The sequence below is a fragment of the Pelophylax lessonae genome (assembly GCF_965119305.1).
Source record: "Pelophylax lessonae genome assembly, chromosome: 3".
Lineage (NCBI taxonomy): Eukaryota > Metazoa > Chordata > Amphibia > Anura > Ranidae > Pelophylax > Pelophylax lessonae.
In genome coordinates this window covers 491,739,583-491,757,527 of record NC_138770.1, presented here as the reverse complement: position 1 = coordinate 491,757,527, position 17,945 = coordinate 491,739,583, and the positions used below count along the sequence as shown (strand labels likewise).

General features: G+C 44.9%; 1 protein-coding gene across 2 annotated transcripts in view; it reads left to right on the top strand.

The window, feature by feature from the left end:
* Positions 1 to 17,945, top strand: part of RIOX1 (ribosomal oxygenase 1) — a 320,376-nt gene that overhangs the window by 20,014 nt on the left and 282,417 nt on the right. For both annotated transcript variants that reach the window (XR_014225073.1, XM_082251939.1), the window contains exon 3: positions 15,798 to 15,943. Coding sequence is in view for 1 of the 2 variants with exons in the window: in XM_082251939.1 (XP_082108065.1) it covers positions 15,798 to 15,943 (146 nt within the window). In the remaining variant the exon portion in view is untranslated. The remainder of the gene's footprint in view (positions 1 to 15,797; positions 15,944 to 17,945) is intronic.

Here is a 17,945-nt window from a genome sequence, read left to right as displayed (position 1 = left end):
GACAGGAAGTGAATGGAAATCTCCCCAATGAGACACACAAGGCAAAAAAAATAGCAGTTATAACTATCCTTTTAATCTATTTGAAACTAAAATTAATGTTTTGCCTTTAGTTTGTGGAAACTCAGCAATATGCCTACTTCAGTAGGATGTTTGCAGACGAATGGCTCATATAGTGGACGTTATCTGATTATCATTGTTATCTAATACTTTCTTACATTATGACATATCTAACTATTCTTCCTAAGTGGCTCTGTACTGGTGAGTGTTGGAAAAATGGCATACTAGAATTATGGATGTGCTCACATTTTGCAGGGTTGCAGCCTGGCATTTAGAATTAATTTTATTGAGATTGTATAGGATAACTGTACTTACACTTTAAATACAGTTATCCTTCCTACTAGTGATCGACCAATATCGGTTTTTCGTTACCGATATTTTGGTCAATGCGTATCGGCCGATGTGGGCCAATATTTTCGTACATTTAAAAAAACTTTTTCATTGACAGGTACTCTCGTGGAGGGATCTGGGGGTCTAAAAGACCCCAAACCCCTCCTCTGCACGTAAAATAATTCAAAACGCCATGCATGGCTGTTTTGAATGCTGTCATTTTTTTAATTTGGCGCCAGTACCCGGAAGTGATGTCATGACATCACTTCCATGTTTTTGCATGGAGACCCGATCAGAGCCGAGTGCGGCTTTGATAGGGTCTTCGGCGGCCGTGAAGGCTGGTTGCCCGGGTCTCCCGGTGGGATGGGAGACCCAGGCGAGCCGTGGATAATCGGTCGATCCCTACTTCCTACCTAGCTACCCTTAACAAAGTAACCCACCGCCTTCCACCAAGGGTGCCTAATTGCCTTAATCCCATGGCCAAAACCTGCTGAAATCTTTCCGCTGGCCACCTTTGCATACAAGCAATATGATGTTCAAAATATTACCAAGTATGAAATGGATGACCGTGTTAAATCTATTCAATGCAGGGGAGTTTGGTAAAATGATTTTCTGCTACCCTCTATTCCCGTGCAGTGGTCCCAGACTGAGGGGCCAAGTAGATACTGATGAGGGGCACTTGGACAGCATGTGAAAGTGAATCTGACTTTTTGTCCACACGAATTCTTTTTTTTTTTTTTTTTTTTCTTCAGACTTTTACTTTAAAATAGAAATATGGCCAAAGCTTTTGTAGGTACTTTTGCTCTCCTGTGACTCAGAATCAGCTGAGAGCGGGCTAAGGGCTGCTGTCAGCCAATGTCTCAGAGCTTCTCTAGGCTATTGAAGAAGCCTGACTGATGGCTAGCTTCAACTCTCAGCGCATGGCTGAGAGCCGAAGCAACTGTAGCTGTTGCTGCCCCCCACTCCAGCTTGGCGCTCTTGTGAGCACAGGAAGGGCAGACTGCAGAGAGGTGACTGACAGTCAATTCTCTCCACTCTGAAAATATCAGGAGCTGATTGATCAGCAGTCATGTGATCGCTCAGTTCTCAGGCTGAGAGCTTGGGGGGGGGGGGGGGGGCAGCTGTAGCATAAGACATGATGGTAAGAATGTATGTTTAACTTGAATAAGAAAAGAAAGACCCCTGCGCTATCTAGTAAAAACAATATGAACCAAGTGGTTGCTGCAGCTACCTAGTCAGCGTTACCAGAGCGGAGTAAAGTGAAATGGAAATATAGATGTGGAGCTGCGCTGATCAAAGACAGTGATGAAATCTTCGGAAATGCCAAAAGTATTATGAAACGTGTATGTCAATCAGACAACATGAATGAACTGTAAATTTTCAAAGATTCAATAATTGAAAACCGTGCGTAACCCAAAAAAAGTAGTAAATGCAAAAATAAGTATTTAAAATAGAATGTGCACTGGAAAATAGGTGATGAGAAACACTAGTGAACATAAAATAAGTACTGAGAAATCAATAAATAGATTTTTCATAAATCAATAAATAAGTCCAATAAATCAATAAATAAATTCCTTTCAGTAATAAATGCAAATAAATTGAATGTGTGCTGGAAATATGTGATACAAAAACGACGGTGGACAATAAATAAGTGCTGAGAGATCAATAAATCTATTGCTTTCATAAAAAGTCAATCATAGTGAATGATGTGATAGCGTTCAAACAAGTAGCGGTGAACACTCAATAGTGTAAAAAATAAGAATAAGCTCCAACACCAGATGGTTAAGCAGGGATAGGGTCACTATTCTTGGTGCACTACACCCTTACCTTATTGCTGTAAGGTAACCGCATGAACTGCGATCTCTCCCATCTTCACATTGAAACCTGAAGATGGGAGAGATCACAGTGGAGGAAGCACTTTGTTTGGCCTAACAGGTCTGCTTGAACTGGAGACAACAGGATTTCACCTATCATATCCGGGACTTACCCCAGTACCACCAGTGGATTTACTTCATGCGGTTACCTTACAGCAGTAAGGTAAGGGTGTAGTGCACCCAGAAGAGTGACCCTATCCCTGCTTAACCATCTGGTGCTGGAGCTTATTCTTACTTTTTACACTATTGAGTGTTCATCACTACTTGTTTGAACTCTATCACACCGTTCACTATGGGCTGTTTATGAAAGAAATATGTTTATCGATCTCTCAGCACTTATTTATTGTCCACCGTTGTTTTGTTATCACATATTTTCAGCGCACATTCAATTTATTTGCACTTCTTACTGAAAGGAATTTATTTATTGATTTATTTATGAAAGGAATTTATTTATTGATCTCTCAGTACTTATTTTATGTTCACTAGTGTTTCTCATCACATATTTTCCAGTGCACTTTCAATTTTAATACTTATTTTTGCACTTACTACTTTTTTGGGTTATGCACGGTTTTCAATTATTGAATCTTTGAAAATTTACAGTTCAGTCGTGCTGTCTGACACTTTTTATAATACTTTTGGCATTTCCGAAGATTTTGGCATTTCCGAAGATTTTATCACTGTCTTTGATCAGCGCAGCTCCACATCTAAATTTCCATTTCACTTTACTCAGCTTTGGTAAGGCTGCCTAGGTAGCTGCAGCTATCACTTGGTTCATATTGTTTTTACTAGCTAGCGCAGGGGTCTCCCTTTTCTTATTCAAGTTAAACATACATTCTAACCATCATGTCTGATGCTACAGTAGATACTGTTGGTGCCATCGGTATAAAAGAGCTACAGTAATGGACAGTATAAAGTTCATGCAGCCCTCAATATATCCAGTAATGCTCAAAAGTCTAAAAGTCTCTTTAGGCCCCTTTCACACTAATGCGATTTGTCATGCGACCTGGGTTGTACTCCTTGATTTCCAATAAGTACCGTTCATATCTATGCGACTTCAAAGCAGTCCCTTGCACTACTTTGGTCTGACTGACGCTTTTTTACCTCAAAATTACACAGGCATTGCTTCAAGTGCAGTCAAAATCGTGGGACTTTTAGGTCGCACAAGTGTGAAAGGGGCCTAAGAAAATGCTGTAATTTCTACTATGTCATTGGAAGTCTGGTTCTGAATGGGAGTGTCTGTTCAATCTAATCAGCTGATACACTTGCAGTCTTCTAAGGAGGAACGTTGCAGTTTCAGCATCCCTTTAGAAGTAATTAATCCTTAAGGAGTATTTCACCAAAAATATAATTTCTGTTGCAGAGGATACCTAAAATTTTACTTGTATCTTAGTGCAGACTTCTGGGAAAATCAGCAAGATAATCACACAAGCAGGAAATTACATTTCTGGGGAAGTTTTGCACACCAGCTGTGTTCAGAAGGTGCCTCCAGGTTGGCATGTTTCATTAAATTTTACAGAAAATTACAGCTGCTATAAATTGAAAAGGAAAGCTAATTTTGAATAACATTAAATTACAATATGGCTTGTATATGCTATATATTTTTTTTTGCTATATTTTTGTTTCATGAATGTGGAGTTGCCCTTTAAACAATATTTGGTGGGACCACCCTTTGCCTTTAACACAACAGCATTTCTTTTTACTGCATATATTCATTACCACAGTTCCACTGAAGACTGGCTGCCTACTTCTTTCTGTCTCAGCAAATATTTCCAGTAACTGTAAACAATCCTTCCCGACAAACCCCCAAAAGCCATTCTCGTTAAATTTGTTCGATGTGTTACAGAGAAACCCAAAAAGCCAGTATTCCAAAAAAATAAACTTTTAGAAGTTACTGAAGTAACAGGCATGTTTTGAGGACCCCTTTCTTGTGTTCTGAAGCCTGATACTTTGAGAAAGGGGTCCTTAATTTTGCCCATGTGTTTCGAGGCCCTGTCATGTTAAAGTTGGAATCATTTAGACCTCTCCCTAATAATGTTGGATTGATAAGGATCTGCTTGTACTTCTCAGGCAAGCCATCAATTTTGATCAAACCACACAGACTTTGTAGAAATGCAACGCAAAACTGGCAGAGAGCCGTCATTGTGCTTCACTGTTGCCTGAAGTCATTTACACATGTACCATACTAAAGCCCTTTGGCAGACTTTCTTCTTTTAAAAACTAAATTTTAAGTTCTGAGCCATCGGTCCAGAGCAACTGCTACTTATGTTTAACTAGTTTCCCTCAAGGACAATATATATTTTTTTATTTGTTGCGCATGTCAAAATCTGCTTTTTCTGGCTATAAAATGAACCTTCCCCTACCCCCCCCCCCCAAACATATGTTTTTCAGAAAGCAGCAACCTTGTAGGAAAAAAATAATTAATGCAATTTGCACAATGTTTGCAACTGTTTATCAAATGCATAGTATAAGTCATCAGTTTAGAGTTATTCTCGAGGCCCTAGAATTGCCATTTCTCTTACGTCCTCCGACAGTCGCCGCCTCTTCATATTCGTCACTATGGGGTTATTGACCTTTGCTCCGTAGGAGTAGCTAGGCAACAGAATATGTCAATATTAAAGCTTTTAGCATATCCCACCCCCAGGGGGTGGTCCCCTCAGTCAATACCCTCCTGCTTCCTGTATCCATACCTCAGTTTCATTGTCTAGCTTTCAGGAGTTAGCTGGCTGTTTCAGTGCTGGGGCATTTTGTCTCAGCCTTTATCTTCTTTTTGATTTTATTTGAGTTTTTTTCTCTCTCTTTACTTAGCTGTTACTTTTGTCAGCATTAGTTAGTTCTTCTGATGAAGAGGATCATACGGGCTGGGTCTCGGGCTGGCCCCCCTGGTCGCAGGTTGTGGGTCAGTGGCTTCCCAGCCTGCCATCGAGCGTTCAGTCAGGTATTTTTCCTGGCATATGTGAACGACCCATCCCTGTTTCTGCAGGGATGCTGTGGTGAGGTGGCTACCTCACTGGACGCCATGCGGTTTCGCACCGCAGTTCTACTGCGTCCTGGCTGCGACTCTCCCTGTCCCATGTGCAGTGGCTTGATTGCTTGTGCGGGTTCCCCACGCCATTCAGAAGGTAAGTGTACTCTGTGTGGGGACCTGTCTCTTTAGTGGGTGTCAGTCTGGGACTGTGTAACCCTGCATGTCTGTTCACACTATTGGGCTCCCTGTCTGGATGCTGCTGTGGGCTGCAAGGAGGGGGGCTGTTATACACTGTTCTGTGTTACAAACTGTGTGATTCTCTGTGTGACATGCTGTATATTGTAGGGCATGCTGTGGTACATGTTTTGTGCAACATGCGGCGGCCGCTGCTGCGGTCCGCCATTTTATTAATAGCTGCAGGCATATGAGGGCTTTTTCTGTATGCTGGGAGCGGCGTTTTTGGCGATCACTCCGGCCTCATGTTAGCACTGCATTTACTTCCTCCCTCGGCGGCCATTTTTTTGTAGCCTTCCATAGGCTTTATAGGAGCGGCTTCTATTGCATCACTTCCTTTTCCCTGGGCACACCGATCGATACAGCAGCAGCAGTGATCTCTCCGGGTTTTTTACCCTCTTTATTCCTGTATTCCTTGCCTGAGTTTGTAATTTTCCCTGTGGGGGTCGGCTTGTGCTGGTGTGTGTGAGCGGTGGGCTGCGCTTTTAAAGGGACAGTTACCCTTTTTTCTCCTGCACACTTCTGGGGGCATGGATTCTCAGGAAAGCAAATTTCCTCCCACTTTGCTGGGAGGCCAAGGGGCTGCTGCTGTTCCCCCTGAGGGGGGCGATTTGGCCACCATTGTGGCTAACCTGGCTGCTCAGGTACAGATGCTTGTGGCTGCTCAATCCACCAAACGGCCCAGAGTTTCAATCTCCTCTGATTCAGAGGGCGATGGTGATGGGGCTGCTATGGCTGGGGTCCCCTTATCGGGGTCCCGTTCGTCCCTGGACTTTGCAGGGTCGGAAGGGGAGGCAGAGGTTGAAGGGGTTGATGATTCTCCCCCTGGCTCGTCTGAAGAGCTTGCAATCATGGATGAATTGGTTGCTTCTATCAAACAAACGCTGCATTTGCCGGATGAACCATGTCCTCCTGCCGTCCTGGCCTCTTATGGGACGCAGCGGAGACGCAAAATGTCGCAGGTTTTCCCTTGCACTGAGGATTTTCAGCGCGCTGTTAGTGAACAATGGCGCAATCTAAAAAAAAAAAGCCTTTTGCTGTACCCAGTAGGTTTAGGCTGCGTTATCCTTTCACGCCTGCCACTGACAAACGCTGGTGTGTACCACCTCCGGTGGATCACGCGGTGGCGGTTTTGAATAAATCCACTGCAATTCCAGCAGAGGATACCCCGGTGTTCCGGGACCCTACGGACAGGAGGCTGGAGTCTCTTGCCCGCCATACTTACTCGGTTACCGGCTCCATGCTAGAAGTTATTTTTGCTTCCCTTATGGCAGCTCAGGCTGTCGCGGATTGGACGCAGGTGCTCAGGCGCGTCCTGGTGGCTGATTCTGCCCCGCCGACGACGTTGGCTATGGTGGCTCAGATTCATCGGGGTGTCATGTATTTGTGTGATGCGGAATTTGATTTAATTCCTTTGGCTGCACGTGTGCACAGCGTGGCGGTGTTGACACACCGTTTGATTTGGCTGAAATGTTGGTCTGTGGACCAATCTTCTCGCAAAACTTTATCTAATTTGCCATATACGGGATCTCGCCTTTTTGGCGACTCCCTGGATTCACTGATAAAGGGTATTTCTGGGGGTAAGAGCACTCTTTTGCCCCAGACTCACAAGTCTAAGTTTGTTCGTGGTAAGAAGAATACCTCGTTTAGACCCTCTCAGGGGTCCTTTCGTGCCTTTCGGTCGCACTATAAGGGCAAGCCCTTCAAAGGACAAGGCTCCCAGAAAAAGCCGTGGGCAGGTAAGCAGAAGTCCGGTCAGTCCGGGTCCGCTGCCCATAACAATGCGGCCTGAAGGGACGCCCTCACCCAGTTCTGGGGTGGGGGGACGTTTGCTCGGTTTTCTTCAACCCTGGCTGGCCCGCGTTTGGGACAGGTGGGTTCAGGAGATCGTTCGGTCCGGGTACAAGATCGAGTTCCTATCTCGGCCGGCGAACAGGTTTTTTCCCTCAAACCTTCAGCTGTCTCCGGAGCGTTTGCGGGATCTGCACCTGGCGGTGCAGGACCTGCGGGCTCAGGGAGTGGTGGTTCCGGTACCTCATCGGAACAAATTTCGGGGGTTTTATTCAAATCTGTTTACTGTGCCCAGAAAGGAGGGCAAGGTACGTCCAATCCTGGACTTGAAAGCTCTGAACCGCTTTGTGCGGGTTCGCAAGTTCCGCATGGAATCCCTGCGCTCGGTGGTGGCTGCTCTAGTTCCGGGAGAATTCATGGCCTCCATCGACCTTGAAGGATGCGTACCTACACATCCCCATTTTCGAGGGTCACCAGAGGTACCTTCGATTCGCCATTGCGGAGGATCATTACCAATTACCTTTCGGTCTCGCTTCGGCTCTGCGGGTTTTCACCAAGGTGCTTGCACCGGTTCTGGCCTTACTGAGAGCCCAGGGTATCTCAATCCTGGGGTATCTGGACGACATTCTGGTTCGGTCTGCAACCAGTCAGGGTCTGGTGAAGGACCTGTCCGTCACGATGCAGACTCTGCAGGAGTTTGGTTGGACGATAAACTTTCCAAAATCGACGCTGTGCCCGTCGGTTCGTCTTCCCTATCTGGGAATGATCCTGGACCCTGTTCAGGCGAAAGTTTTCCTACCGGAAGACAAGCTCAAGACACTTCAGGACGAAGTCAGGTCCCTTCGGGACGCTCCGTGCTCATCCCTCCGGACGGGCATGAGGTGTTTAGGTTTGATGGTCTCGGCCTTCGAGGCGATTCCCTTTGCCCAGTTTCACACGAGGGGTCTCCAGGCGGAGATCCTGTCCAGGTGGGACGGGCGACCACGATCTCTGGATCTTCAGATCTCGTTGAGTCCTCGCACCAGAAGGGATCTTCTGTGGTGGCTGCAGTCCCCGGCGGTGTCGGGGGGCAAGTCTTTTGGTCCGTTTTCATGGACGGTGATCACCACGGATGCCAGCCTGTCGGGCTGGGGTGGTGTTCTGGGCGTTCTGTCCGCCCAGGGTACTTGGTCGGAGGGGGAGTCCTCCCTTCCGATCAACATTCTGGAATTGCGGGCGATAAATCTCTGCCTTTGACGTTGGACGGACAAGCATCAGGGTCGTCCGGTTCGGGTGCAGACGGACAATGCCACAGCGGTGGCCTACATCAACCACCAAGGGGGCACCAGGGGTGCCCGAGCGGCTCGGGAAGTAGCCGACATTCTGTCTTGGGCCGAGACGCACGTCCCGGCGATAACGGCAGTTCACATTCCGGGGGTGGAGAACTGGCAGGCGGATTATCAGAGCCGCCAGACTCTGGACCAGGGGGAATGGTCTCTCCACCCGGATGTTTTCCAGATGTTGTGCGCGAAGTGGGGTCTTTCGGATGTGGACCTGTTCGCGTCTCGTCTGAACAACAAGGTGGGAAGGTTCGTTGCAAGGACGTGCCATCCTCGGGCAGACGCGTCAGACGCGTTAGTGGCTCCGTGGCATCAGTATCGACTGATGTATGCATTCCCACCAATTCAGTTGCTATCCCGGTTTCTTCGCAGACTGTCCTCGGAACCAAAAACGGTGATCCTGGTGGCGCCAGACTGGCTCCGCCGGTCTTGGTACGCAGACCTCGTGAATCTGGCGGTCGACGCTCCGTGGCATCTGCCTCTTCGAGAAGACCTTCTGTCTCAAGGACCGATATTCCATCCTGCTTTACAGTCGCTGGCTTTGACGGCCTGGCTGTTGAAACCGAGGTCCTGAAGGATAGGGGTCTCTTCCCGGAGGTCATTCATACTTTGATCAATCCTAGAAAGGCCTCTTCGGGGAAGATATACTACCGTACTTGGAAGGCCTATTTTGCCTGGTGTGAGTCCAGGGGGTGTTCCCCTCGCTCATACTCGGTGACTAGGGTGTTGTCTTTCCTTCAAGCGGGTGTGGACCAGCATTTGGCGGTAGCCACGATTAAGGGTCAGATTTCTGCGCTGGCCGTTCTTTTTCAACGCCCTGTGGCGTCTAATTCTCTGGTTGGCACCTTTGTTCAAGGGGTGCGACACCTGGTCCTTCCTCGGAGGGAGCCTTTGCCTCCGTGGGACTTGAACCTCGTTCTGTCCGTGTTACAACATGCTCCTTTTGAAAAGATCAGGGAGATCTCGTTGCCTCTGTTGTCCAAGAAGGTCGCCTTTTTGGTGGCGATCACTTCTGCTCGCAGAGTATCGGAGCTGGCAGCTTTGTCCTGCAGGTCTCCGTATCTGGTGCTCCACTTGGATAAGGTGGTCTTGCGACCTAATCCTTCTTTTCTGCCAAAAAGGATCTCGGAGTTTCACCTCAATGAGGACATTGTCTTGCCTTCACTTTGCGCGAAGCCTAAGCATCCGAAGGAGGTGGCCTTACATTCCTTGGATGTTGTTCGGGCGATCAGGGTTTACCTGTCGGCGACTAAGTCTTTTCGCAAGACAGATTCCCTCTTTGTCCTTCCTGAGGGGCCTTGGAAGGGCTTGGCGGCGTCGGCTTCTACCATCGCCAAATGGATCAGACAGACCATTGAACAGGCATATGCTTTGAAGGGAAAAGTTCCCCCTATGCCTGTGAAGGCGCACTCTACAAGATCTCTGAGTACGTCTTGGGCCTGTCATCATCAGGCTTCTGTGGCCCAGGTGTGTAAGGCGGCAACTTGGTCGTCCGTTCACACCTTCTCAAAGTTCTACAAAGTGGATGTTCAGGCATCGGCAGATGCTTCCTTTGGCCGCAAGGTTCTTAGTGCGGCAGTACCTTAGGGTCCCTTGTTTTTTTGGGCCCTTGGCTGTTTGGGATGTTTTTTATCCCTAGGTTATTTGTTCTTCCTGGGTTGTTGCTCCTGTTGAGCAAAACTTTATTTTCGTGTTGCCCAGTTGGTTTCCTTCCTTTGGTAAGGTTCCTTTCTCTGCTGTGGGTCCTGCGTTGCCTTGGGCGCATCTGCGTTTCCCACCCCTCATGTTTTGCACTGCTTTGGGACGTCCCCATAGTGACGAATATGAAGAGGCGGCGACTGTCGGAGGATGTAAGAGAAAACAGAATTTTTGTAAAATCTTACCTGTAAAATTCCTTTCTCTGAGTCCTCCGACAGTCGCCGCCCCCGCCCCCGCCCCTCTTTTGGGGTTTGTTTATGTACTCTACTGCTATTCTACTGAAACTGAGGTATGGATACAGGAAGCAGGAGGGTATTGACTGAGGGGACCACCCCCTGGGGGTGGGATATGCTAAAAGCTTTAATGACATATTCTGTTGCCTAGCTACTCCTACGGAGCTAAGGTCAATAACCCCATAGTGATGAATATGAAGAGGCGGCGACTGTCGGAGGACTCAGAGAAAGGAATTTTACAGGTAAGATTTTACAAAAATTCCGTTTTTTCTGCACCCCAGTTCCTATATTTTCATGCATAGTTGAATTGCTTAGCCTTGTTTCCATGTACTGTGCACAAAAACATTCGAACAGGGGTGCAGAAAAATAGCAGCAGGTGCTCTGGACTGATACAAACTTTGAAATATTTGGCTGTAGCAAAGGTGAAGGGCTAGAGGGGGGCACAATGAGTGTCTGCGGGCAAAAGTGAAGAATGGTAGAGGTTCCTTGGAAGGTGGGGTAGCATTTCTGCTAAATTTCTGAATTTCCGAAAGCGGCTCACCGACAGGTTAGTGAGACTCCTCCGCAGCCCCTGCATTTCCTCATGCAGTGCTGCGGGCATGGTACAGGACATTCTCCTGTACCATGCCCGCAGCACTGCATCTCCTGTGCCATGCCTGTACTTACTGTGCTATGCCTATACCATCTCCTGTACCATGACCTGTGCCATGCCTGTACCATGACCTGTGCCATGCCCTTACCATGACCTGTGCAACGCCTATAATATGACCTGCGCCATCTCCTGTACCATGCCCGCAGCCCCTGTTTTGTGTCTTGTAGTGGTCCAGTTGGGTCCAGTAGCTGCTGCATTTCCCATCCTAGGCTTATACTCGAGTCCATATGTTTTCCCACTTTTTTGTGGTACAATTAGGGGTCTCGGCTTATATTCGGGTCGGCTTATACTCGAGTATATACGGTAAAAGGCTAAAAATAAAACCTATGTGGCTAACAGCCAAAGTTAAAAAAAGCTATAAATTAATAAGAAAATAGCTTTTAAGTATAAAATTGAAGGAACACTATCATTTATTTAATTGTTATAAAGAATATAACAGAATATGTAAAAAGGAAATCAAGGATGCAAAAATTCAAAATGAACTACAGATTGCAAAAGATAGGACAGACCCCCAAAAATTCTTCAAATATATTAATAAATAAAGGTTGGGTCTGAGCATGTAGGCCCTTTACAAAATAATCAGGAGTGGGTGACTGGGGACAAAGAGAAGGCAAATGTAATAAATACTTTCTTCAGCTTTGTGTATACAAAGGAGCATGGGGGAGCTCATGACCATAATTAGGATGGTATTGACACAGCCCCAAATGATCCACAATAGCTCAAAAGTGATATGGTCTAGAAATATTTAGAATATTTGTAGATAAAGCACTTGGACAAGATGGCATCCACCCACGCATCCTAAAAGAATTGAGCGCTGTGATTTCAAAGCCTTTGTTTCTAATTTTTAGGGAGTGGTTAAGTACTGGAATAGTACCACTGGATTGGCGTAGGGCCAATGTGGTGCCTATATTTAAAAAGGGATCAAAGTCTTTGCCAAGTAACTATAAACCTGTTAGTTTAACTTCTATGTTCGGGAAGATACTGAAGAGTTTAATAAAAGACCACATAGATGAGTTCTTGCTGTAAAAAAATATTTTAAGCAACGGACAGCATGGATTCATGAAAGAAAGAAGTTCTCAAACAAAACTCATTTCTTTTTTGAGGAGGTAAGTAAAACCTTGGACAGAGGGGTGGTTGTGGATGTAGTATACTTCGATTTTGCAAAAGCCTTTGACAATGTTCCCCACACATGGCTAATGTGTAAAGTCTACAGGCTTGGAAAGATCAGTTTGCAAATGGATAGAAAATTGGTTAAAAGATAGAATTCAGAGAGTAGTGGTTAATGATTCTTACTCCAAATGGTCTAAGGTTATCAGTGGTGTACCCCAAGGTTCAGTGTTGGGACCCTTACTTTTTAATATCTTTATAAATGATATAGGGTCTGGGATTAAAGGACCATTTCATTCTTTGCAGATGACACCAAGCTTTGTAGTGGAATAACTTCCTTACAGGATTTATCCAACTTACAAGCTGACCTCAATGCACTGTTTCATTGGTCAACTATTTGGCAAATGAGGTTTAATGTTGATAAATGTAAAGTTATGCACTTGGGGGCCAAGAATATGCATGCATCATACATACTAGGGGGAGTGGAACTTGGGGAATCAATAGCGGAGAAGGATCTGGGTGTTTTGGTAGATCCTAAGCCTAATAGCATGCAATGCCAAGCTGCGGTTTCCAAAGCAAGCAAAGTCCTTTCTTGTATTAACAAAGGCATGGACTCCAGAGAGAGAGAGCTCATTTTGCCACTGTTCAAATCATTAGTAAGACCTCATCTGGAATATGCAGTTCAGTTTTGGGCACCAGTTCTTAAAAAGGATATCGGGGAACTGGAGAAAGTGCAGAGAAGGGCAACCAAACTGATAAGAGGCATGGAGGAGCTCAGCTATGAGAAAAGATTAGAGGAACTGAATGTATTCTCTCTTGAGAAGAGGAGATTAAGTGGGATATGATCAACATGTATAAATACATAAGGGGTCCATATAGTGAACTTGGTGTTGAGTTATTCACTTTTTTATGGTCAACACAGAGGACAAGGGAGCACTCATTTAGTCTAGAGAAAAACCAATTTCGTCTCCAAATACGGAAGGGCTTCTTCACCATAAGGGCTGTGAAAATGTGGAATAGACTCCCTCCAGAGGGGGTTCTGGCTAGCTCACTAGATTGCTTTAAAAAAAGCTTGGATTATTTCCTGGGTGTACATAATATAAATGGGTACTGATCTTTTATATGTAAAGTTGATCCAGGGAATATCCTATTGCTTCTCGGAGGATCAGGAAGGATTTTTTCCCTGCTGTAGCAAATAGGATCATGTTTTGCTAGGGCTTTTTTTTGCCTTCCTCTGGATCAACTATGAGTATAGGATTGTGTATATGAGATTGTATGGTTGGGTTTTCTTTACTGTTTTTTTTTTTTTTTTTTTGTTTTTTTTATTGGTTGAGCAAAGATAGACTTGTGTCTTTTTTCAACCTATGTAAACTGTGTGTGCAAATGTACCTAGAAAAACTGAAGAATTCATGCTGTTTTGAAGGTAAAGGGTGATTACAACAAATTTGATATAGCATTCTCTGTTCATTTACATTCCATTTTGTTAATTGATAAAAAATAAACTATTCTTTTTCTGAAAGCATTCTGAATTTTGCAACATTTTTCACACCTGCCTAAAACATTTGCAGAACAGTTTCAGTACTGGAGTTCCACCCATTTTAATATGTTTAGATGTACGTAATCCCCTTTAAAAATGCTTTTACCAATGTAAACTATTTATTTATTTTTTGCAAGGAAATACCTTTTTTTTCTTCTTTATTTATCCGCACTTCCGGGTCCGGCCGCCTATAGGCGATTATGTCACTAGGCGATTCGCAAGGGCTACTGGGATGTATCCCAGCAGCCCTTGCGAATCGCCTAGTGACGAAATCTCGCATTATTACACCGGCATCAGCTGTACTCGGTGATGAATTGCTTGGAGTCCGCGCTCCGCCCCGCCTCCTCTCAGTGAGCTCTACGGGATGTATTGCTTTGTCTGAAAGCATTACATCCCGTAGAGCTCACATTGGTAAAAGCATTTTTAAAGGGGATTACATAAATCTAAATTTATTAAAATGGGTGGAACTCCACTTCAAGTTAAAAAAAAATATCATGGTTATTTAGACAGAGATGCCCTCTGAAGGCATCAACCCTTGGTTGGCCATGAAGAGCAGCATATTGAAACGTATGTGTTTCAGAGACCACAGACATGCAAGCTTCGTCTCAGCTGAGGAAAACCAATAAGATTTAGGTTGTCTATATCCAACAGATTTTTCTTGCTGTAGGCGTGTTGTGTTTTTATTGATTTTTATTGATTAAAAAAAAAAAAAAAATCAGCAGTTGTCTTTGACTGATTTAGATGCACATAACTGACTTTTGAGCTTCCATTGTTTACCTCCTTATGAAATCACTAGTAGCATTGTTTGTCGTTGACATTAATAATTTGAGTTAATGAGACTGAACAAGTGTGCATCCAGTGAAGTTAAAACTCGTGATGTACATATTTGTTTTAGGTCAGTATTCTAGCTTTTTGATGTAAAGTCAGACCAAGACAGCATGTTTTTCCAGAAATGAATTGACTGGTTCAGCAGATACTGGTTGAGGTTCGATCAGTTTCTAGCCAACCCTGGAAGTCAATCTTTTCACTGCTGTTAAATGAACAAGTTGGAAATCTTTTGTCAGTCGGTGGCTACAGCTGCCAATCATTTGTATTCTGACATTGGCAAGTCCCATTGTTGGAATACAATGTCCGAGGGAGGGGGTTTCTTCCATCCACTTTCATTGTGTGGATGGAGGTATCGTTTTTTTAATTTCTTTCACTCATTTCCTTGGATAAACGACAAAAAAAACAAAAACAAAACGGTCTATGGTCTACTAACAGAATGGCCATTTGATTGATTTTAGTGGAACCGGCTTAATTTTTGATCCATGTGTGGCTATCCTTGTTTGACAGAAGTCCATTTTTAGATCAGCTTCTGTCGAATGGAAGTAGTAGTTGGAAAACTTTTGTCATTTTAACTGTTGCAGCCAATGATCCCTGAATTCTGACATAGGAGAGTCCAACTGTCAGAATACATTGTCCCTGGGAAAGGAGCGGAGGGGGGGGGGGGGTTATCCTCTATCCACCTAACTTGTGTTGGAGGAATCTGAAGGATTATGGCCAGCTTAAAGTGTTATGGGTGGCACTGACCTATCAAAACCCAGCTAGTCCATTCTGAAGCTCTCATGCCGAAGCAGGAAAAGAGCAGGGATTTCAAATCCCTGGACCTCTTGAGCTACTGAAGGGGCGCTGATAGCTCAGTAACCCAGAGGTAAGTATAGCAGGAACAGGAGGGTTGGGACAGTGGTGTTCCCCTTTTACATTTTTTTTCTGTAAAGCTGAACTAACCCTTTCGGCCTGTCCATCTGTCTATTTTGAGATACTGCAGAGTATTTTATCTGGCCCTGGGAAACTCTTATATTAGGACAGGCTTGAAATTTTAGCTGCTGCTTTGAATGTGTAACGCAATCCATGTAAAATTCAGATTGTTCTCCTTTATTTTATTTAAAACCATAAACAAATTTGACAAGGAAATTTTAAATGCTGTTTATTAGAGCTATGTTTGTACCTTGTTTTAGGATTTGCAAAACGGCATCAAGCAGCATGTGGGACCTTCATTACAGTCTGTACTACAGAATCTGGGGAAGATCCAGAACAGCAAGGAGCGAGCTAAAACTTTATTCAAATGGCTGATTTCTCCCATTAAGCCCAAGGAATTCTTCAGGTAAGCCAGCCTGTGACTTTTGTACACCTAAAAGAGATGTTCGGGAATCTAAAAAAAATAAAACAAATCCATACTCGCCTTGTTGGCTGTGGCACCGATCCCAGCTGCACCTGTCTTTCCCCCACAGCCTCTAAAACTGAGAACAGAGTGATCAAACACCACTGATTGCTCAGTTCTCAGTCCTCAGCCTGCAGAGAGCTGGTTACTGTCAGTCACCAGCTCTCTGTTCTGCCCCACCAGCGCTCACTGGAGTGCTGGGCTGTGGGGTGGAGGGAGTGGCTGGCTCAGGCTCTCAGCAACTCGCTTAGAGGCTGAGCCAGCTGCTGGTCCAGGCACCTGGACAGATCCTAACTATAAAGTCTGGATCTTTCCCGAGCCTAGGCCAGCTCTGTGATGTCAGCCAATAGAGGAGAGAGGAGTTTAGCCCGCTGTCAGCTGAAAATTGGTCACAGGGGTGCAGAAGTAACTACTCCTGTGATCCACAGAAGAATAGCAAAAAAAGCTTTGGTCATACTTCTCAGTTTATGTTGAAGCACTACCTTTGAAAAATAGTACAACATTTTGAAAGCCTCAAGGTTTTGTGAATTTAAGCTGAGATACAGCTTTATGTCTTGTTTGTACAATCCAGTTGGCAGGAACTCCATTAATATTGAAATCAGTAATTCTGTACCTTTTTCCTAATTGTATAGGACACAGGCTTTTGTTAATCTATGGGTTATATGCTGCTTCCCTCAGGTGAGGACATTGGCGAGCAAAGATTTTAGAGCAGCCCACATAACCCCTTATACCCCATGCAATCCTCCCTTTTTTTTTTTTTTTTTTTTTTTGCTATTGTGCTTAGGTGAAGGGTGACCACTTTTTTCTGGGATCATATTTGTAGTTTGATTACTAAGACTAAGAAGATGCGCTGATCTTCATACTAAGGATTTTCTTTATCAACCCATCTGCACATACAGGCACCGCAGCTACTTCCTGCAGTCTCTAAATCAGTGCTCCTCAGCAGCAGCCTCTACAGCTGGCCTGTAATGACTGCTTCACAGACAATGGCTTTGATGTCGTAGCAATCCAAGTCCTTAGAGATTGGTAACTCTCTGACTTTGTAATACTTGTGCTCTTATTCGCTAGGTAATCGACCTTTTCGAAGTCTATCGTTGCATGTAGAAGGCCTAAAATGCATTGTGTGAGGTATGGAAGTTTCACTCTAGACAATACTGCATAGGATGTGTCCAGAACTTTCTCCAGTCTGGGCTATATCAGCACTTGGCCTTGAACACCCTTTTAAGGATCAAGTTTTGGCTTTTACTGTTCTCCTTTAGAGACCACTTGCTGCTGATTCACTGATAAAGGGGCTGCAGTTTGTCTGTGATGCCTCTTTGGACGTGGCTCCTCTGATTTTCTAGGCTGTCTGTTTCGGCAGAGGTGCTTAGACGTGTATTGTGGCTTAAGTGTTTGTCTGCGGACCAGACTTCTAAAAAAGCTTTAACTGATTTCCCCTTTCAGGGTGATCGTCTGGGGCTACCCTGGATGAAATCATTAAATCTTACAAGGGGGAAGAGTACTTTTCTTCCACAGTCTGGGAAGGAAAAAGAACCTCGTCGCAGATTTGGCCTGTCTTTCTCGGCTCACAAGAAGTTTTTTCATCCCTCGGGGTCCACTGACAATGATTCTAAACCTTTCAAGTCCTCTTCGGGAGTTTCCAAGTGGCCCTTGTCTGGCAAGCCGAGAGGGGGATTCTCTAGACCCACGGACAAGGCTATTTCAGTATGAAGGTGTGTCCTCACCCATGCCTAGGGTGGGGGAACGTCTTTGCTGGTTTTCCGGCCTGTGGACCTGCTTAGTAAATGACAAGTTGGTCCACGAAGTGTTACTGTCTGGTTAAAAGACAGTTTTGTTCTTGCCCTCCAGGAAAGGTTCTTCCCTTCCAATGTGCTTCTGTCCCTGGACTGATCACAAGCTCTCTTTGGGGTGGTACAAAACCTGTTGTTGCTTCAGGGTGTCATTG